At 58.1% G+C, this 15492-nt stretch overlaps 4 protein-coding genes across 4 annotated transcripts; 2 read left to right on the top strand and 2 right to left on the bottom strand.

Moving 5' to 3' along the window:
• The first annotated feature begins 371 nt into the window (after positions 1 to 371).
• On the top strand, positions 372 to 1466 carry MYCTH_2302294 (uncharacterized protein). The gene has a single exon (XM_003662069.1). The coding sequence runs from the start codon at positions 391 to 393 to the stop codon at positions 1222 to 1224; it is 834 nt and encodes a 277-aa protein (XP_003662117.1). The 5' UTR covers positions 372 to 390; the 3' UTR covers positions 1225 to 1466.
• A 239-nt stretch (positions 1467 to 1705) lies between these two features.
• On the top strand, positions 1706 to 5073 carry MYCTH_2302291 (uncharacterized protein). The gene is made up of 3 exons (XM_003662068.1): positions 1706 to 3752; positions 3824 to 4405; positions 4567 to 5073. Exons 1-3 carry the CDS (start codon positions 1943 to 1945, stop codon positions 4962 to 4964), a joined length of 2790 nt encoding a protein of 929 aa, XP_003662116.1. The 5' UTR covers positions 1706 to 1942; the 3' UTR covers positions 4965 to 5073.
• Positions 5074 to 5119: 46 nt separating this feature from the next.
• MYCTH_2302289 (glycoside hydrolase family 63 protein) lies at positions 5120 to 8257 on the bottom strand. The gene is made up of 3 exons (XM_003662067.1): positions 7729 to 8257; positions 5650 to 7634; positions 5120 to 5532 (listed from the first exon to the last, which is right to left on the bottom strand). The coding sequence occupies exons 1-3, from the start codon at positions 8000 to 8002 to the stop codon at positions 5275 to 5277; spliced, it is 2517 nt and encodes an 838-aa protein (XP_003662115.1). The 5' UTR covers positions 8003 to 8257; the 3' UTR covers positions 5120 to 5274.
• Positions 8258 to 12246: 3989 nt separating this feature from the next.
• On the bottom strand, positions 12247 to 13003 carry MYCTH_2302286 (uncharacterized protein; the record flags this gene model as incomplete). Its single annotated transcript, XM_003662066.1, has 1 exon — positions 12247 to 13003. A coding segment is annotated over one exon (436 nt), but the record flags the coding sequence as incomplete, so codon positions are not given.
• Positions 13004 to 15492: the final 2489 nt, after the last annotated feature.

Here is a 15492-nt window from a genome sequence, read left to right as displayed (position 1 = left end):
CCACAAACTACGGATACCATCTTGCATCAAACCCCCCACCACAGCAGCGGCGGCGTCAGCACGCATCGTCGAGCGCAAGCAGCAGATAGGTGCTAGCTCACGGATCGAAGCACCGATTCTGTTGCGCTCTAGACTGTACTTATTTTCTTTGCGGAAACACATTCCGCATCCCTCTCTGAATCTCGATTCCTCGACCTTCGCCCACTGCTCAGTCGCCAAATCGCCGATCATCGCTCGACACCGCCGCTCTCTCGCACCTCCAAGTCACCAACCAAACAACAAACGAAGGAAGGAAAGAACGAAAAGAAGGTTGTTCCCAATTGGCCACCAAAAAATAGGAGGATAAAGAAGCAGGAAAAGAAGAAGAAGAAGAAAAAAAAGTCGCCCACCATGGCCTCATGGTACAAAGGCCTGCTCACCAACGCATCCTCCAACATCTCCAAGCTGCAGCGCACCTACTTTGGCGGCGAGTCGGACGGCGACACCGAGGATGATACGCACGTCTGCCGCGTCCTGCGCGGCTACTACGCCGAGAAGGGCCAGCCGCTGCCCAGCTGGCTGCCGCCCGATCCCAAGGCGCCGCCGCCGCAGCAGCCCGTCTTCGCGGCCCAGGGGGTGGGCGGGGGCAGCAGGTACGGCAGCAGCACCGGTGCGGCCGGCGGGGGGTTGAGCAGCCTGTGGGAGGACAGCAATAGCAACAGCAACAGCGCAGGGCAGCAGGCGCAAGCGCAGCGGCCGGGGCCGTTCGTGAACAGCCGGAATCCTTTCGCTGGCGGAGGCGATGCCGGGCAGCGCGCGGGGAGCTACCAGGCGGCCGGGAGCGGGGGGCCGGGCACGGTCAGCCCGGCCCCGACCGGGTCGTCCGGGGTGAGCGCGCAGGAGAAGCTCAAGCAGAGGCTCTGGGGCGGCTCGAGGACGACGAGCCCCGGCTCGGGAGGAGGCCCGTTCCAGCCGCCGGGGCAGCAGCAACCGCCACCGGCGCAACCGTCGGCGAACCGGTGGGCTTGGAGCGGTCAGGGGGGTGCCGGGGGGAGTGACGGGTTGCCCGGCACGAGACACACGGAGCGGCCGGTGATGAGCGCGAACGCACCGTGGTCGTCGGATGGAGGGCCGAGTTATTCTAGCTCGGGAGCGGGAGGCGTTGGGGGCCAAGGGGGGGGAAGGAGCTACGGACTGCCGAGCGGCCCTAGGTCGGGGTTGCCTAGCGGACCACGGCCACGGTAACGATATGAGCATGCACTTGGGGTGGGGAAAGGGGGGGGAGATATGGGACTTTTTGGAATTGGCGCTTCTTTGTTTTGTGTCTGGATATATTTGGATGTCTGGCTGGCCAGCACGACAGCGCTTTGAGGCCCACTACTACGGGAGCACGACAGGCAGGATCGGAAACATGAAAAGAGAACAGGACCGTTAATAATCGACCAGCGCCTATGCTGACGTCTGTCTGTGTAACGAGGATAATGACCGCCCTATTTTTTTTTTTTTTTTCGAACTAACGAAAATCAGATCTAGCGTGCTGAGGTTGTCATCGACAAGCTCGCGTGTGTTGAGGCCGAGATGACGACGATGGCGCCTTTCGGCGGCGTACGCGTCAAGAGGGGCGAAGTTTTGGCCGTGGCTTGCCGATAGCACGTAGAGATACTTAATTCTCCGCAAGTTTATGCATGTTGAGCGGGTACTGCTACCTCATCCAGCATCCTCTCCCCTCCCCTCCACACCCGCATCATCAACCGCGGGGCTTCCCCAGGCTGTTAACACCTCATCAGCACATGCATGCATTGGTTCCAGGCCCAGCTGACACCAACGCACGACCTGCACGAGGCATGCGCCGCAGACGCTTCCCACCACGCCAGACACGCAGCGCGAGGTTGTCTGCAGGGCAACGAGCAATTGCCAACCTCGGAACAACTGGCGGGAGTTTGAGTTGCGAGCGACCGACGACATGACGCGCATCTCGAACATGACGTCGTCGTCGTCACCGTTGTCGCCGCCAAGGGCATCCGAGTCGACTCTCCCGAATTCGAATCCAAATTCGGAACAGCCGCCGCCGTCATCGTCGCAGCCGATAACAACCACGACAGCCGCTTCTTCCTTCTCCATCATCTCCCATCCTCCTCGCCCCCCCTCTCCCGCCGGCAGCTTCTACGCCATGAGCGACGACGAGGAAGGCGACTACGACACCATCACCCATACCGAGACCGGCCGCGGCGTCAAGCTGCTCTTTTCCAAGTCCAAGGTCTACGTCCACCCGACCCCTTCGGCGCGCGACAACATCCCCGGCTACATTGCCCTGCTGCAGCAGAAGCACCCTCCTTCCTCTCATATCTCGACGAGCTGCCGCACCAGCAACAACAACTATAACGACAACAATGACCGTCCCGCCAACACCAGCAGCAGGAGCGGCCATCCCTCCTCCCGCGTCCACCCGGTTTCCTCCGACCTCCTCCTAGCCTGGGTCCCCGAGTCCCAGCTCGGCGACGCCGCGTCCATCTACGTCAAGGTCGACCTCTGCGACACCGACTCGCCGCCCAAGCAGTCCTACCTCGTCCCGCCGCCGCCGACCGTCACCAGCCACCCGGCCACCGCCGGCGTCGGCCATTACGCCTTCGCCGTGCCCCTCTCGGCCATCTACTCGCTCCTCGTCCGCCCGCCCAGCGTCGGCTGGTGGTACGGCAGCGTCATCATCAACTCGCGCGCCGGCGACTCGTTCCCGCCCCTCTTCTTCCACGACAACGAGTGCCAGAGCACCATGCTGCAGAAGCACCGCCGCGCCAGGGACTCCTTCGACCCCTTCGACGAGACCGGCGAGATGTTCTGGGGCGGCGACGAAGTCCTGCGCTGGCTGAAGCGCTACGTCACCGTCGAGCGGAGCGCCGTCGAGCCCAACGTGTACCTGGTCGAGCCCAGCGAGGAGGACAGCCTCGCGTTCGGCGGCAAGAGCGGCGTCGGCGCCAACGTCAAGACCGCCGTCGGCGGTGGCGGCAGGGGCGTGGGTGTGCCGGGCGCTTCGAGGGCGGCGGCCTCCCGTACTGCTCCTTCTGCTGCTGCTGCTGGTGGTGGTGGCTCCGGGGGGGGTAGGGATGGCGGGATGGATCCGTTCATGAAGTTTGTCAAGGAGACCGGGTGGAACATCATGGAGAAGTTCAGCAGGGTGACCACCTTCACGCGCCAGGCCGCGCAGGACGTGCTGGACAACCCGCGCCTGCCGCCGCAGGTGCGGAGGCTGCTGCGGAACCCGGAGGTGCAGACGCTGCAGGAGGAGTTCGACAGCGCCCGCATCTATTTGGCGCGGTGGGCCATGGGCATCGCCGAGCAGAGCGAGCGCGACAGGAACCAGAGGATATGGACCGCCCGGGAGGTCATGGAACTCGAGGACACGGACGTGGGCGAGTTCGAGCTGCTCGACAGCACCAGCAGCCTGACGCTCGAGCAGCTCCGGAAGCCCGTCACCCTCAAGGAGTGGAACTCGTTCTTCGACCCGCGGACGGGGCGCTTGTCCGTCACGGTGGACGAGGTCAAGGAGCGCGTCTTCCACGGCGGCCTCGACCCGGACGACGGCGTCCGCAAGGAGGCCTGGCTGTTCCTCCTCGGCGTGTACGAGTGGTACAGCACGGCCGACGAGCGCAAGGCCCTGGCCGCCTCCCTCCGAGACGCCTATATCAAGCTCAAGGGCGCCTGGTGGGAGCGTCAGATCGACAGGGGCGGAGAGGGCGAAGAGGGCGAGTGGTGGCGGGAAGAGCGAGGACGCATCGGTGAGTTTATTTGACTTTATTTTCATCTCCTTCCCCACACGAGTGGCGACTAAACAACACACCTTCTTCAGAGAAAGATGTTCATCGCACCGACCGCAACGTCCCCATCTTCGCCGGCGAAGACATCCCTCACCCGGACCCGGACTCTCCCTTTGCCAGCGTCGGCACCAACGTGCACATGGAGCAGCTCAAAGACATGCTCCTCACGTACAACGAGTACAACCGTGACCTGGGCTACGTCCAGGGCATGTCGGACCTGCTCGCGCCCATCTACGCGGTCCTCCAGGACGACGCGCTGGCCTTCTGGGCTTTCAAGTCCTTCATGGACCGCATGGAGCGCAACTTCTTGCGGGACCAGTCGGGGATGCGCTCGCAGCTGCGCGCTCTAGACCACCTCGTCCAGTTCATGGATCCCAAGCTGTACGCCCACCTCGAGTCGGCCGACAGCACCAACTTCTTCTTCTTCTTCCGCATGCTGCTCGTCTGGTACAAGCGCGAGTTCGACTGGCCCGACGTGCTGCATCTCTGGGAGGTGCTCTGGACCGACTACCTGACCAGCAGCTTCCACCTGTTTGTGGCCCTCGCCATCCTCGAGAAGCACAGGGACGTGATCATGACGCATCTCAAGCACTTTGACGAGGTCCTGAAGTACGGTAAGTTTTTTTTTTTTTTTTTTTTTTTTTTTTTTTTTTTTTTTTTTTTTTTTTTTTTTTTTTCCCCCCCCCCCCCTTCCTTTATCCCCCTTTTCACACCTCCCTGTGTGGTTTATTACCACGCATCAAATCTGACGTCGTCCTTTCAAAACACCACACAGTCAACGAGCTCTCCAGCACGATCGACCTCGACTCGACCCTCATCCGCGCCGAGGCCCTCTTCAAGCGCTTCCGCCGGCTCGTGGACGCCGTCGACAAGAAGGGTAACTTCCCCGCGCCCAGGCAGCGGCCGGTCCTCGAGCAGGCTTCTTCGTCTGGGCCCGGTCCTGCTTCCGGCCAGGGAGCCCAAGCTGGTGCCAGTGGCGGCAGGGACACGAGCAGCAAGTCGCCCACCGCGCAACCGCAGCAGCAGCAGCAGCAGCAGCAAGAGCAGCAGAAGCAGCCGGAAAAGGTAATCACACCCGAGCTGAGAAAGCTGTTGAGTCGGCAGGTCGAGGTGTTGCCGCGGAAGGACGCGGCAAAGAAGGGGGATGGCATAGCGGGGACTAAGGGAAGGTAAATGTCCTGAGCGAGGGATCTGCACAACCGCGATGTCTCATGTATCTCTACACCAATTAGGTTTTTTTTTTTTTTTTTTTTTGGGTGGTTTTTTATGACTAAGGAAAGGGATGGTATAATTAAGGGCAAGAGGGGGCCAATCCGTGTCCGCTAGGCACGCACGATTTCGTCAAAGCACCTTCGTCACCACATCTCATTTTGAGTTGGGGGGCCCAGGTTATGAGGCTCGTTTACGTCGACATGAGACAGGATTATGTTCTAATTATTAGCCCGTTGACAAAGAGATCTACAACAAAGATATTAGAAACTATCTACAGCTCGTCCCTCACATGCCCCGCTGCCGCCTCGGCCGCTGGCAAGTCCTCCATGGCCATGATCTTCACCACCAGACTGGTCCAGCCAGTGAAGTGCTGCGTGCGCTGGCCCTTACCCGTCTCGGGGTTGTACTGCTCCCACGCGAAGCCCGTCTCCTCCCAGCTCTGGTAGACCGTGTCGACAATGTTCTTGCGCAGGCGCGAGTACAGGTCTCGCGCCGTCTCCCTATGGGGACCTTCCTGTGTGGCCACGTTCTGTTTCCGCCAGGGTCAGTATCTCTCTGCCCAGTAACATGATAAAAGGGAAGAAAAAAAATATAAATAAAAGAGGCAAAGAGGGGGAGGAGGGCGGGGGATGGGATCCGAACGTACGTAAAGCTGGACAATCGCCAAGTAATTGATGTTGATCCACACCGGACTGCGCCAGTAGTTTTCAGCCGTGCCGTAGAACTCGTCCTGTTTGCTCAGGCTGCGCAGGCCGTGCGGACTCCAGAGCTCCTCCTCGTCGCCTATCAGCTTGAGCAGCCTCCCCAACCTGGGGCTGTCGGGCTTGAGCAGGCCCGTCAGGAACGGGAAGAGCGAGATGTAGCCCTTGTGGCAGACGAGCGTGTGCTCCTCAAAGTCGTCCACGGTCGCGTCGCAGTAGCAGCCGTCCTTTTCGGACCAGTGGAGGTCGTCCAGGTTGCGCTCGATGGCGGTCAGGACCTTCTTGTACTGCTCCGCGTCTGCGGAGAGGCCGAGCGCGTCGGCAACGTTGGCCAGCGACCGCGCCATGACGCCCACCCACGACAGCAGGTCGACGTGCAGCTCGCCGGGGTGCGGCGGCTGCGGGCGCGGGTAGTCGTCCAGCCCGCTCGTCAGGCAGTGCGTGGGCGTGCGGCCGCGCCAGCGGTAGCCTTCCTGGGAGGAGTAGGCCTCCCGCTCGTAGGACTTGATGTCGCCGGCCTGGGTCCTGCGGAACCAGTTGAACTGGCGCTGCAGGAGGGGGTACAGGCGCCGGAGGTGTTCGAGGCCGACTTCCGGGTTATCGAGGGAGGCGGTGGCGGGGAGGGACTCGTCGTGCTGTTGCGCGAGTCGTTCTTTGCCCGAGTCTCCTAGACTGCCATTTGCCGCCCCGGCGAGCCTTTCCACAAACGCGTCGATGATGAAAAAGAGGGTCGGCGGGTTGGCGTAGTGGGGATATTGTGTCTGGAACTCGGGGGGGACTTTGCTGCGTGCTTCGGCGCCGAGGATCTGCTCGCGGCCGATCCAGCCGTCCTCGTCCATCAGGTTGAACCAGCTCTTGACAATCTCGAGAGTGAGGTTCATGTCCCAGTCGGCGATGGGAAGGAGGTGAAACCCCTCATCCCACAGGAAGCCCCTCGGGAAGAACGGCCGGGATGGGATGCTCGTGAACAGCTCGTACGGCCCCTCCAATGCCTGCTGGTTGCGGGCCCGCGCTTCGGCAGTCTCCTCCCAGAAACCCTCGTTCTCCTCATCGTACTCGGGCGCGTACGACCGGTCCACGACGGCATGTCCGTAGAAGTAGCCGATGCCGCCGATCAGGTTGGAGAACATGCTCCGGCCAAACTCTTTGAACCTGTCAGCACTGAAGGGAGCCTTCGGGGCGAACACGCTCGAGAAGCGCTCGGCGAAGGACTCGGTCGTCTCCTTGATCTCCCTCGACAGATCGGCGCTCGTCAGCTCTTTGCCTGCCGACTCGCTAGAGAAGAGCACATCGAACTCAAAGTCGCCTTCAAAGACCTTCTGCACGATATGCACGTTTCCGGCGCCGGGTCGGTTGGTGAGCAAGTACACTTGCCATGGCGGCGGGGGGTCCTGGACGTCGTATTTGTTCTCGACCAACCAGTCGACGCCCTCCTTGAGCTGTCTGAATAGGATCGGCTTCGCCTGCCATATGTGCTCCTCGGGGTAGGTCAAGGACTGGACGACGGTCTGGCCGGGACCGCGGATTCGCGAGATGTCATGGTCGCTCTTGGGCTGGACCCCTTGGCCTCTCGTGACGACAAGCTTGTAGTTACCAAGCGACTCCGAGTGCCCCTTCAGGGTGACGTCCCCCTCATATCCAAACTGATCCTCGCCGGGAAGCGCCTGCAGCTCCGAGTCGGCCCCTTCCTGGGTGACGTAGAAGGCCACGATAGTCTTCTGGTCCTTGGGCGCATCACCGTTGAGCACTCCCTTGATGCGTGCCGCCCAATTGCCCCCGTGCGTGCCGCCGGGTACCTTGACGAACGAGGTGGTGAGGTCGAGGCCGTTCTGGATGTCGTGGATGGTCTGGATACCGCCCCGCCGGGGGTCGTACTCCTCCCATCCATACCCCTTCATGCCCTCATTCTGTTCGCAGGTGTACCGTACCGCTGTGACGGAAAATGGTCAGACCACGAAAAGAGGCGCCCGGCAGAGCAGGGGTGCGGGGAAGGAGGGGGGGGGGGGTTGGAGGGGACAACGAACTGTGCTGGAAGTCAGTGTATGTCTCGACTTTGCCCCACATCAAGCCCGTCATCAAGCTCTGAGGGATCCTGGGGCGCACCCCGAAGTAGAGGTTGGGGCGATAGGGGCCCCATAGTAAACTCTGATTATTCTGGCGCCCAATCTCGCGGTGCAGGATCGGTTCGTCATCGGTAGCCGCGTTCGCTGATACTGCAGTTGCGAAGCCAAGGGCGGTCAAGAGGGCACTGAGCCAGCCGAGGGTGAGCAGAAAGCTCAATTGGCGTCCCGACGCCATGGCGGTGCTCCTTCAAAGTTCAGATTAACAAAAAAAAGAAGAAACAAAGAATTAGATAATCAGAGTTTCATGGCGTCTTGGAAGGTGCAGCGCGCAGACCGTAATCCGTACACACAACCTACACTACACTAGTCGGCAAGGGAGCTTCGACGTTTGGCGTATCCGGGTTTCGAACACGTTCACGCTGACAAGCTCCAATTGGGGGCTAGAAAAAAACGTCGGCATCCCGTGGACCGGCCGTTTCAGATCATCCCCACATTCTTGAGCATGTACGAAGTAATCCGTACATAGTAGTGTAATCCGTACTTTACTGTACACTACGGATTACACTACAAGTACCAAAATGTGGGGAGAGTGGAGTGTTCTCGATACGGAATAGACCCAGAGCCCCCACGGCATCCTTTTTTTGGACCCCAATTCATCTACACTATTAGACAACATCCAACGTAGTGTCGTACTCTGAGCGTGGCCGTGGCACTCTTGCATGCAAGCACCTTGCGTATGAACTGAATTGGCGGAGCGACAAATCTCCGACTTTTCAAAGTTCTGACCTCTCTCTCTGCAGGTCCCATCACGGCCATTATCAATACCGACACGCAGCCGGTCCTAAACTTGCTTCTTCCTCCCTTCTCATCAACCAAAGCGGGACAAGTCGCGATTCAACCTACTAGTATATGGACGGCACCTGACCCGCTCTGGCTCCGACATTTGCCGAGTGGAAACTGTGATCCGAAAGGCCTCCCCTGAAGAAGCAACCTCTGCTCGGACATCGGCATCGGGCTTGGGAACATAAGCTGGTCACAGGTCCTGCGGCCTTCTGCAATCCCCTGCCGCGAGAAAGGACGGGTAGCCAATCCGGTAGGATAGTTAGTCTTGCAGTTGCTGCTTGGCTACGAACAACGAGACAGGTGACGTTATGCGTCTTTCTCCAGTCCGTTGGCCAATCCGGGACTTCAAGAGCTGCAGTGTTTGCTGACCTGACATGCTTGCCAAAAGAAGTCTCGCTGTTCTTCTCCCACGACATGGGCAGCCAACAGAGGTGGACTGCTGATGGTCCTAGTGATGTGCCCCTGTCTTTGGAGCCGAAGGCATGTTTCAAATCTCTTGAGCACTGGGTGACAATAATGCAGTCGACGCAGGAAAGGAGCATGCACCATCCCCGTCTGGGTAACTTGAGACGGCACGCATGGCTCAAGACACCAAGATTGGGACCTTGTGACATCCCTTCCGGAGGCAGTTCGATACATGTTCGTTCGTACGCTATTCCGTACACGTCCTGTACTGTACCTTGCAGCGGGAGAGAACCCAGAAATTCCGAGTCCAGCAGGGGTTCGCTTTACACTACGCCCAGCCGTGCCAGAGCATCTCGACTTGCCGTGTCTGATTACACAATCCCCTCCCCCCCTTGTGCGCCACTTTGCCGGCTCGACAGCCACTGCAACGGTCGAGACTTATGCGCGCGACCCCGGCACACCGCAACCAGCATTGCAGCAGGTGTAACTAACCCACAACGGGGCAAGGACAGCGGAGAGGTTGCTCCCTCGTGCCGCTCGCATGCAGGAACCTCCCGTATCTGGCGATCGGGTGTGCGCCCTTGAACAAGGGACATTGGTCTCCGACAGCCACAACACAGGGGCACAGAACGCAGAAGGCGACCTTCTTCGACAGGCAACTCCGGTGTGAGCCGAGGCATCGGGCTTCGCCGAGCCTCTCTCCAAAGAGCACCGGGCGACCCTGTTCACAAGGATTCTGTGTCCTGACCGGTCCGTCTCATCGAACCCGAAGCCACAGATCGCCCACCTTACTATGTAGATAGAGATCTATCAGGTCAAGCAGAACCGACACTCAATGTTGGCGAAAGCCGACATTGAGTGCCGAAGCTTGTTTCGAGCCGGTCTTTCGGATTGGAAACACGCTCGTCTTCCCGCTCTGAAGACGCTGCCTGCTTTGACTTGTGTTACCCTTGAAGTGAGTGAGTCGATCGACGGTTTTTTTTTGGTGTTTTTTTTTTCTAGGTGGTACGAATGATGCAAATCGAACGTTGATCGAACAGCCGCCAAAACCCTCGTCCAGTACGGAGTATTTTCATTCATCCTGTAACTTTGGATGGAAACAAGTCGGCAGTCCTTCGGTCCTCCGATGGCACGGCTGCTCCCGCGCAGGCTTGACAATCGCGGGGCTGCGGGCTGCGGGATGCGGGGAAACAAAGTATACAAAGTGCCAATCCCTCCTCCTCAAGATTCGTATATGTTCCTAGGCAAGGTGGGAGTCGCCAATAACTGGTTTCGCTATATGTAGGACCGCTCGCCATCTCCTGTCTGGCGTGCGCATTTGAGAGCTGAAATTTATTACCGAGATCTTATCGGCGACCATCGGGCTTCGCCCGTGAAGCGGTCATGCAGTAGCGTGCGGCAATGCTCCCCCAAACCAAAAAGGCACTTTGGATGGCACGGAAATGGACTGCAATGGCGGTGGCTGTGCCACCCTTAAAACCCAAGGTTCCACGGTCCCTGTGTCTCTGTAAATGCAGCCGGGGGACGGATTGCTGAAGAGATCGTCTCGCTTATTGTTCCTGGCGAGCCGGGAAGAAGAGTGCGTAGTGCACGTTTCGTCGCGGAATGCCACCCTTGGAGGGGGAGATAGGACCGTGTGTCACGTTTTCTCGCGTAGATGGTGTACTGTACGTACTTCCGACGATACGCCGCGCATGCGGGACCGCAGGGAACCTTTGGCATGAGCTTGTCCGTCATGCCTGGGCAGAATTGACCCGAGTCCGAGGTCGGCAATAGCGGGGGTTTTGCTGCTTTACCGATTCCAGACCGTGGCACTTGCACTTTGCCTTGGATGAACAGAAATCAGGCAGAAACCACTCCTCCAGCGATGCTTGCGGATAACGCGCTGCCCTACGTCAGTCAACACGTCAACGCAGCAGTGTACAGTGTAGGCTGCAAGATCCTCGTGGTCACCCTCCCATGGGGATGTTGCGTAACCACTGGCAACCTGACGATCCAGAGTGCCGGGAATCTGAACAGGGCAATTGCCTTGCCAAGCATTCCCCGGTCGCAGCCGCATTCGGTTACAATGTCACAACAAGGGCGCGATTAATAATCCTGGATACAACCACAAGCTAACCTTGTTGTACGTATACGGATACGACTGCGAAAGGAGCCTTGCGGGAAATAGTTGAATGAAGAGCGAAGAATGCTTTTTTGTTAGCCGTCATCATGATACGAGAAGCCAAGAGCGGTGTAGGCAGCTAAAGCAATGCAACCAGAATGCCTCCCGAGCCCAGAACCCTATCAACCAATCCCGTATGCCCCAAGCCTTGACCCAACCCAAGTGTTCAAGGAACATAGGGAAAAACGAAGGGAGAAAAAAAAAAAGAGAAAAACAAGAGGGGAGAAAACCCGCGAGATCCAACCGACGAGAGTAGGGTATATGCCGAAGTGAAAGGAAATGAGAAAAGACAAAAGAAGGAAAATCCCGTGCCGCCCCCCAACCCGAGAGAGAAAAAAAAAAAAAAAGAAGCAGACCGTCTAGTGATGCTGAGTCCCAGTGTGTCCCAAAATGTAGTGCAGTGCGATCCAAGTCCCTTATCACAGCCACACACACAACGCTCGCTTTCCCCAACCAACCAGAACCCCAAACATGCGACAACGCTGAAAAAAAAAAAAAAAAGAAAGAAAAGAAAAAGGAGAGGAAAGCCGCAAAAGGTCCAGCGAAGTGAAGTGAAGAAGAAGAAAAAAAATCAACGCCTGAGTCGCTGCCGTCAGACGCCACGAGAGGCCAAGAGCGAAAATCATTCCCCGTCTCGAACACGAGCCCAGTCCCGTGTCTCAGGCCCTCAAAAAAAGGTTCATTCAATTCGATCGACACAAGGCACATCCCGATCTCCCCCTAAGACGCTAATTCGTCAGTAACGTGCTTCCACCTTCCTGTAAAGGCTAACGTTTCGCCTTGACATCTCCAGACAGTGCTAAATTGAGAGAGCGGCCATCGCAGAGAAACTGGAAAAGAACAGAGGGGGTGAGGGCTCGATGTGCACAAACTTACTCATCATAACATCAGAATCATCATAGATGGAATAAAAAAAATGCGGAGGGAGGGAATCACATCCCATGCCCGGGATCCGCCGCTGCCGCATCGAAATCGTAGTATGCCCCGGCATAAGGCGATTCATAGCCGTGATAGACCTCCCCGTTCGCGTCCACCATCCCCCCGTGCGGATGCGGTGGCGGTGGTGGCGCGTAGCCGTACGGGTTCATTTGGTAAATCGTCTGGTCGACAGGCCCCGGTGTGCCGCTTGTTGTGAGGATGACGCTGCTGCCGCCCGTGTGGCCGCTGTAACGGCTGTGGCCGCCCGCGCTCGCGGACGCGTGCCCCCGGGCGACGACGTGCCGCATGTTGAGGCCGCCCCAGGGCAGGCCCGACAGGTCGCCGCCATCGTCCAAGCTCAAGTCTTCTGGGTCGGGGATGTGGTAGACCGAGCCGGCGAATTGCTGGTTCTGTGCGTCCCGGGCGGCGCGGTCTTTCTGCTCGCGAGCCTTCTCCCCTGTACATCTCGGTTAGAGGGATGGGCTAGCTGGTGAGCTCGTGGGCGTCGACGTACTGAACTTGCGCTGGGCGATCCGGTTCTGGATGCGTCGCCTCTCGTCTGGTTCTGTCACCTCGGTCCAGTCGTCGGTCTTCTTGGTCTTTGTTGATGAGGCCTTGTCTTTCCTTGAAGCCGAGGATGACGAGAGCCTGGACGACCTGGAAGACATCTTGGATGGCTCTCTCTCGGTGTCTGAGCCTGACTGGGCGGCAGCGGTTGTCTTGCTGCCCTTGGTCTTGCTGCGGCCCTTTCCTGAGTGGGGAGAAGGGAGGGGCTGCTTGCTTTGCCTTGGGGTGGACTGGTGCCTACTCCTTAACCCGGCGTCGTCCCACTCTTCGTTGTGCGAGTCGTGGGGATGGCGGACCTCTATGTAGCCTTGCTCTTCAACGGGTTGGTATGAGGACATCTCGAGAGAGAAAAGAGAAGGGGAAGACGAGACTAACAGGCCGAAGTCTGCTCTTCTTGTATGCTCTTGATCTTTCGGGTTCCAGTTCGGGAAAGATGCTTGAGCTTGTTGCTGCTTCGGGAACGGGTGGTGTCCACTAGGGAAGCTTGATCACTTATATACTATATGGATCGAGGAGGCTAGACGGATTGAACGTTGGGAGAATGCCCTGTCGACTCGTCGACAGGAACGACCGTTTGCCAAAGATGGAACTGACAAGGGGTTTAGCGTTGAAGGTACTGGTCGAGGAGTTTGATGACCGTTATTTGCGGCGCTGGCGTGGTACGGAGGAGAGATAAGTCGGGGAATTGAAGCAGAAGGTGACACACAAAGCTCCACGCCGTGATATAAGACGGGCAATCCCGATTTGGAGAGCTGGACTTGATGTCGGTGAGGGGGGAGGGAGGGAGAGGGTCTGCAGGGTCTGTCAGTGGAGCGGCTTGGTCCGAAGTCCAGAGTCGCTGCCCTACGAGCGGCGATGAGTCGCACCACGGAGTGGACTCCATGACTCCATCTTCAAGACCACAAGGCAAGGGGGCTTAGTGGGGTGGGGATGGTGCGCTTGCGGCGCACCCGTCCTTGACCCATGCCTGAACGGGAGCAGGGATGGCTGGTCGTCGCCGCGTGTGGGCATCGTGGACGGTGCGTTCACCCGCCCCGGAGCCTGCGTCTCTGAGTGCATCCTGGACCAGAGCGGGAGGTGAGAGCTCCCTTGAGGGCCCCCTCCTCGGGACCCCCCTTGTCGACTGCTGCCACCTTGCTGAGCCAAATCACTGGCTGATCCCCGGATGTGCCTCGCGTGCACCGGCACGGCATGCACTCGCATGCGCACGCGGATTGGTAGTGGCACGGCACCTGCAATTCATTAGTCCGTACACTTGGGCGAGCCCAGCCTCATCTTCGATGTCACACTCCTCTCCCTCAGTGCGCCTTGATGTGTGTGTCATGGCCGACGTTTGGATCGGCGACGCGATTAGGTAAGTTAACTGGTTGATGGTTAAACACAAGTGTCGGGACGCGCGCTCTGGCTTTGTCAAAGCGAGCAATACGGTATACCTCCACCCCGGTCTGTTAAAACTGGTGCCAAGAACTCGCCTTGCCCTCTCGATGAAGAAAAGGTAAGCTTTCGTGAGGAGCTCAAGGATAAAAATAAATCGGAGAAAACAGTGTTTTAGGCCAGTCGTTGCAAGATCCCTCCCACGCTCTCCACCTGGGAGCCCACCATCGAGGCCTCATCGACAACAGCAAGCGAGAGCAAGCTCTTGCTGTCCGTGAACTGCATGTAACCCAAGCATGGGAGGTGGCGTATTTGGTGGAGAATGGATGGACGAATTTCTCCCAGAAAAGGCATGGTTCGAATGCGCCGCGATCTCGGTCGCCAGTGGGCATTTGGACGGATGTACGGAGTACATCCCTCGGATGTGCACCACACACGAACGCCGCAGGATCCCAAGGCTATTCCAAGTACTGGTCGTGTAGCGTACTGTCCTGGGCAGTTGTTGTGTAGGGCTGAACATCGACTGTAAGCATGCGAATCGCAGGATGCACCATCCGAGTCTTTCACGAGGGAGAAGGGGTGGTTACCTGATCAGGCGAACTCGGTAACGAGTAGCTCAAGTCAATAGAGGAATTGACTTTCTTCCCCAAACAAACTCGCAGGTGGCTTTCCTCCTCTCAGGTTCATGAAAATGGAAGGACCATTGCAAGATTTGGGTCTGTGCAAAACCGACCAATGGCCGTCTGATCTTGTTGGTGTAGCAGGCCCCGCTTACTGCTTTAAGCTAGAAGGAACTTTAGCTCTTCCCGCGCAGCCCCGGCCTAGCCTGTGGGTCCCTCATTGCTTGAGGCAGGTTCCGAGTGCACATACCCAGTTGAAGTGCTTGGCCCTGGAAGTTTTCCGATTCTCGCACCATTAACAACGCTGCCCCCTGATCGAGGTCGCACTACTCCGTACAGGTCACGACGTATTAGCAATTGAGAGACATAGAGAAGGGCTAAGAGAAGAAACAAGTTTAAGCGAATCCCAAACATGTCTCGTGTATTTCGTGGTTTGTTCCACTTGCTGGTAGCGGGGCCCAGCGCCCCCCACCGCGGAATTGCAAGGTTCATGACCAGCTGAAAACCTTAACTTTTTTTTTGGGGTCCGTCACGGTACGCTAGCAGCGTAAGGTATGTATCGAGATTTGCCGCCCAGCTAACCTCTTTACTCCGTACGTACATTCACTACTGGAATGTGGGCCGTGACAGTTGTGCAATGGTTACACATTGTGCGACTTTCCACATCACTGTCTCTCAACCTCGTGGTTTTCGCCGCGCCGCTTTCTCGTCCGTTACATCCAGAGGTTACGATTAGATATCCGCCCGCATGGTGCAGGGAGAGGCCAACTCGCAAATCCTTTTGAGTCTTGATGTATCGTCGCTAGTTGCCCACTACACTGAGGTCATACGACA

Source organism: Thermothelomyces thermophilus, chromosome 2, assembly GCF_000226095.1.
Source record: "Thermothelomyces thermophilus ATCC 42464 chromosome 2, complete sequence".
Classification (NCBI taxonomy): domain Eukaryota; kingdom Fungi; phylum Ascomycota; class Sordariomycetes; order Sordariales; family Chaetomiaceae; genus Thermothelomyces; species Thermothelomyces thermophilus.
Note: the sequence above shows the minus strand (reverse complement) of the source record. Positions and strands in the feature narration are given on the sequence as shown.

Bases quoted from the DNA above. Each gene is read 5' to 3' on its own strand.
- MYCTH_2302294 (XM_003662069.1), top strand. From the start codon at position 391: ATGGCCTCATGGTACAAAGGCCTGCTCACCAACGCATCCTCCAACATC.
- MYCTH_2302291 (XM_003662068.1), top strand. From the start codon at position 1,943: ATGACGCGCATCTCGAACATGACGTCGTCGTCGTCACCGTTGTCGCCG. The intron at 3,753-3,823 runs GTGAGTTTATTT...CACCTTCTTCAG, and splicing joins GGAAGAGCGAGGACGCATCG to AGAAAGATGTTCATCGCACC. The intron at 4,406-4,566 runs GTAAGTTTTTTT...AACACCACACAG, and splicing joins TGACGAGGTCCTGAAGTACG to TCAACGAGCTCTCCAGCACG.
- MYCTH_2302289 (XM_003662067.1), bottom strand. From the start codon at position 8,002: ATGGCGTCGGGACGCCAATTGAGCTTTCTGCTCACCCTCGGCTGGCTC. The intron at 7,635-7,728 runs GTTCGTTGTCCC...TTTCCGTCACAG, and splicing joins ATACACTGACTTCCAGCACA to CGGTACGGTACACCTGCGAA. The intron at 5,533-5,649 runs GTACGTTCGGAT...TGGCGGAAACAG, and splicing joins TGGCGATTGTCCAGCTTTAC to AACGTGGCCACACAGGAAGG.